The 2,528-nt window shown below is 36.7% G+C and overlaps 1 protein-coding gene across 1 annotated transcript; it reads left to right on the forward strand.

The window, feature by feature from the left end:
* The first annotated feature begins 259 nt into the window (after nt 1-259).
* LOC140872205 (uncharacterized) lies at nt 260-2,042 on the forward strand. The gene has a single exon (XM_073274999.1). The coding sequence runs from the start codon at nt 761-763 to the stop codon at nt 1,847-1,849; it is 1,089 nt and encodes a 362-aa protein (XP_073131100.1). The 5' UTR covers nt 260-760; the 3' UTR covers nt 1,850-2,042.
* Nucleotides 2,043-2,528: the final 486 nt, after the last annotated feature.

Raw genomic sequence — 2,528 nt, forward strand, 5'->3', positions numbered from 1 at the left:
AAACCATATAAAATGTGGTATAAATTAACAAAAAATATGATAAAAAAAAGTAGCTAAGAAGTGAGCAAAACATATTTGGATTGAGGATTTTTCAGCAATTTACCCTTTTTTTTAATCGGCATATTAGTTTTTTTAAAAGGAAACTTGTATATTAGTTTTAATTAAATGTGACTTTTTCGTGCCCGCACAGCTAATGAACCTATAAAATAACAGCAACTGTACAAAAACTACGGCGCCACGCCAGTTTAACCATTCGGTCTCACTCCTCCAGCCTTAACGTAAAGATGCCAAAAATTCCAAACTCCGACAATTTTCTCACTTTTCACGCCTCAAAATCAAGAAAAAGTCCTACACTTCGCCCTCTTCACAGATTTCTTTGATTCTTCACATTATTAATCCTATTGTAATTGCTTTATGCTTGCGCGACTCTCACCTGCACCCAGCTTTTCTCGTGTGTTCGGCTCATTTTTCACGTCAAGGTCCCGTCTTCCTCGTGTTTCATGATGTCACTGATCTATTAAATCATATTGGCTTTGTGGGTTGTTGTTGAAATGTGTAGTTTCGTCTGAAATTTTTAGGATTCAATGGCCTGCGCCGTGTTCTTTCGGAGGTATGATTTAGGTGCTTGTAGGTCAGATCTGAATGGTAGTTTTTTCCTTCATGCATTAATGTGAGTGTGACTTTGAAGAAAGGCTTGTTTGGAGGGTGATTGGTTGAATTGATTTCGTTGGGATTGTAGAGAAAGCAAGAATTCTGAAAAATGGAGGTGTCGAATGGGCTAAGTCCCAGGCACGGCATAAATTCGATAAACAGAGAGAAAATTGAAGGTCATGGAGGGCCGGATCTTCAAATTTTGGATTTGGAGACTGAAAACAATGTTCGATCGGATCACCATTTTCACTCCATGAGTGCACTGGAGATTTTAAGGGAAACGGTGAGGATTCTGCGGTATAATTTGTCCGGTTTCATGGCCATTGCAGCAGTGTTAATTTGTCCTGTTTCAGCTGTGCTTTTGTCGAACGTGTTTATAGATCAATCCCTTGTTAAGAGACTGACTTTAAGACTATTGCTTGTTGCAAATTCTAGTGGACTCCCTATCAAGCCTTTTATCAAACAGTCGTGCCAAAAGTTGTCGGAATCCGTCGTTTCTGCGACAATGTGCTTCCCATTATTCGCCACATTGTCGCTTTTGTCGAAAGCAGCTGTAGTTTACTCGGTTGATTGTACTTATTCGAGGAAAAAGTTCGATTCCTCGAAGTTTTATGTGATCATTTCCAAGATTTGGAAGCGTATTTTGATCACATATCTGTGGGTATGTGGTGTAATATCTGGCTGCGTCACGTTGTTCCTCGTTCTGTTAGTCGTAGTGAGCAGCGTGTTTTCTGTAATGGGATTCCCACCAGACTTGATTCTGTATCCTGCTATGGTAATAGGATTGATATTCTCGGTCACTTTGGCGAATGCTATCATCATCTGCAACATTGCGGTTGTGATCTCTGTTTTGGAGGATGTTTTGGGGCCACAGGCTTTGTTAAGGTCTGGTTCATTAATCAAGGGGCAAACTCAAGTTGGTCTTCTGATATTTCTTGGATCGACGATTGGAATGGCGTTTGTGGAGGGTCTGTTCGAGCACAGAGTGAAGACTTTGAGCTATGGAGATGGCTCTTCCAGGATATGGGAAGGGCCTCTTCTTGTCATAATGTATTCTTTCGTGGTGTTAATAGACTCGATGAATAGCACCGTTTTCTACTTCAGTTGTAAATCTTTTCGCATGGAATCCGCAAATGAAGAGAGTGAGCCGGTTTTGGAATCCCTGACTCTTCATTCAGGATCAACAGATACTCAATGAAGTCATTCTCGATTTTCGTTATGGTATGAGAAGTTAGCTGTTTATTCTGGTCATGACAACTGAAGAATAAAAAGTTGAGAGTTAGAAGATTGGATCATTCATACTTACAGATGTTATAGTTTCTTTTGTTTGATATTTTTGGATCTTTTGTTGTTTATTTAAGGCGATTGATGGAAGAAGTTGTAGCCTCACAATACTTTGATATGCATTTTATTTTGAGGATGTCATGGCTTTTTCCAATAGAGTTTGATAAGAATCCTTACTCGACCAAATTTATATAGTGTTTCAAATGTTCATTAATGTTATCGTGTTTCCGATATTGATGGAAGAGATTTATAAAATTGGCTTCGGTAATTTTATCCATGTGATAGAGAGAAACAACTTGGTGTCATGTTGCCTTTTTTTTTTAAGTATCAAATTTATCAGTAAATTTTGTAAGACCGTCGATTTAATATTTACAATAAAAAGTAATATTTTTAATATAAAAAAATAATGTTTTTTTTTGGGAGTTCAATCCAATGGAAATATGTGTCATAAAATTAACTATGAAATCGTTTCATAAGAATTTTGTGATTTACATTTATGCATTTAATACTTTGCCAAATATATCTTTATAAATTTTGATAATTATAATATTGTCTTATTTTATAATATAAATCCAACTAATTATAGAAGTTTA

Source organism: Henckelia pumila, unplaced genomic scaffold, assembly GCF_033568475.1.
Source record: "Henckelia pumila isolate YLH828 unplaced genomic scaffold, ASM3356847v2 CTG_461:::fragment_3, whole genome shotgun sequence".
NCBI lineage: Eukaryota > Viridiplantae > Streptophyta > Magnoliopsida > Lamiales > Gesneriaceae > Henckelia > Henckelia pumila.

Excerpts from the sequence above, each read along its gene's own strand:
- LOC140872205 (XM_073274999.1), top strand. The coding sequence starts at position 761 with ATGGAGGTGTCGAATGGGCTAAGTCCCAGGCACGGCATAAATTCGATA.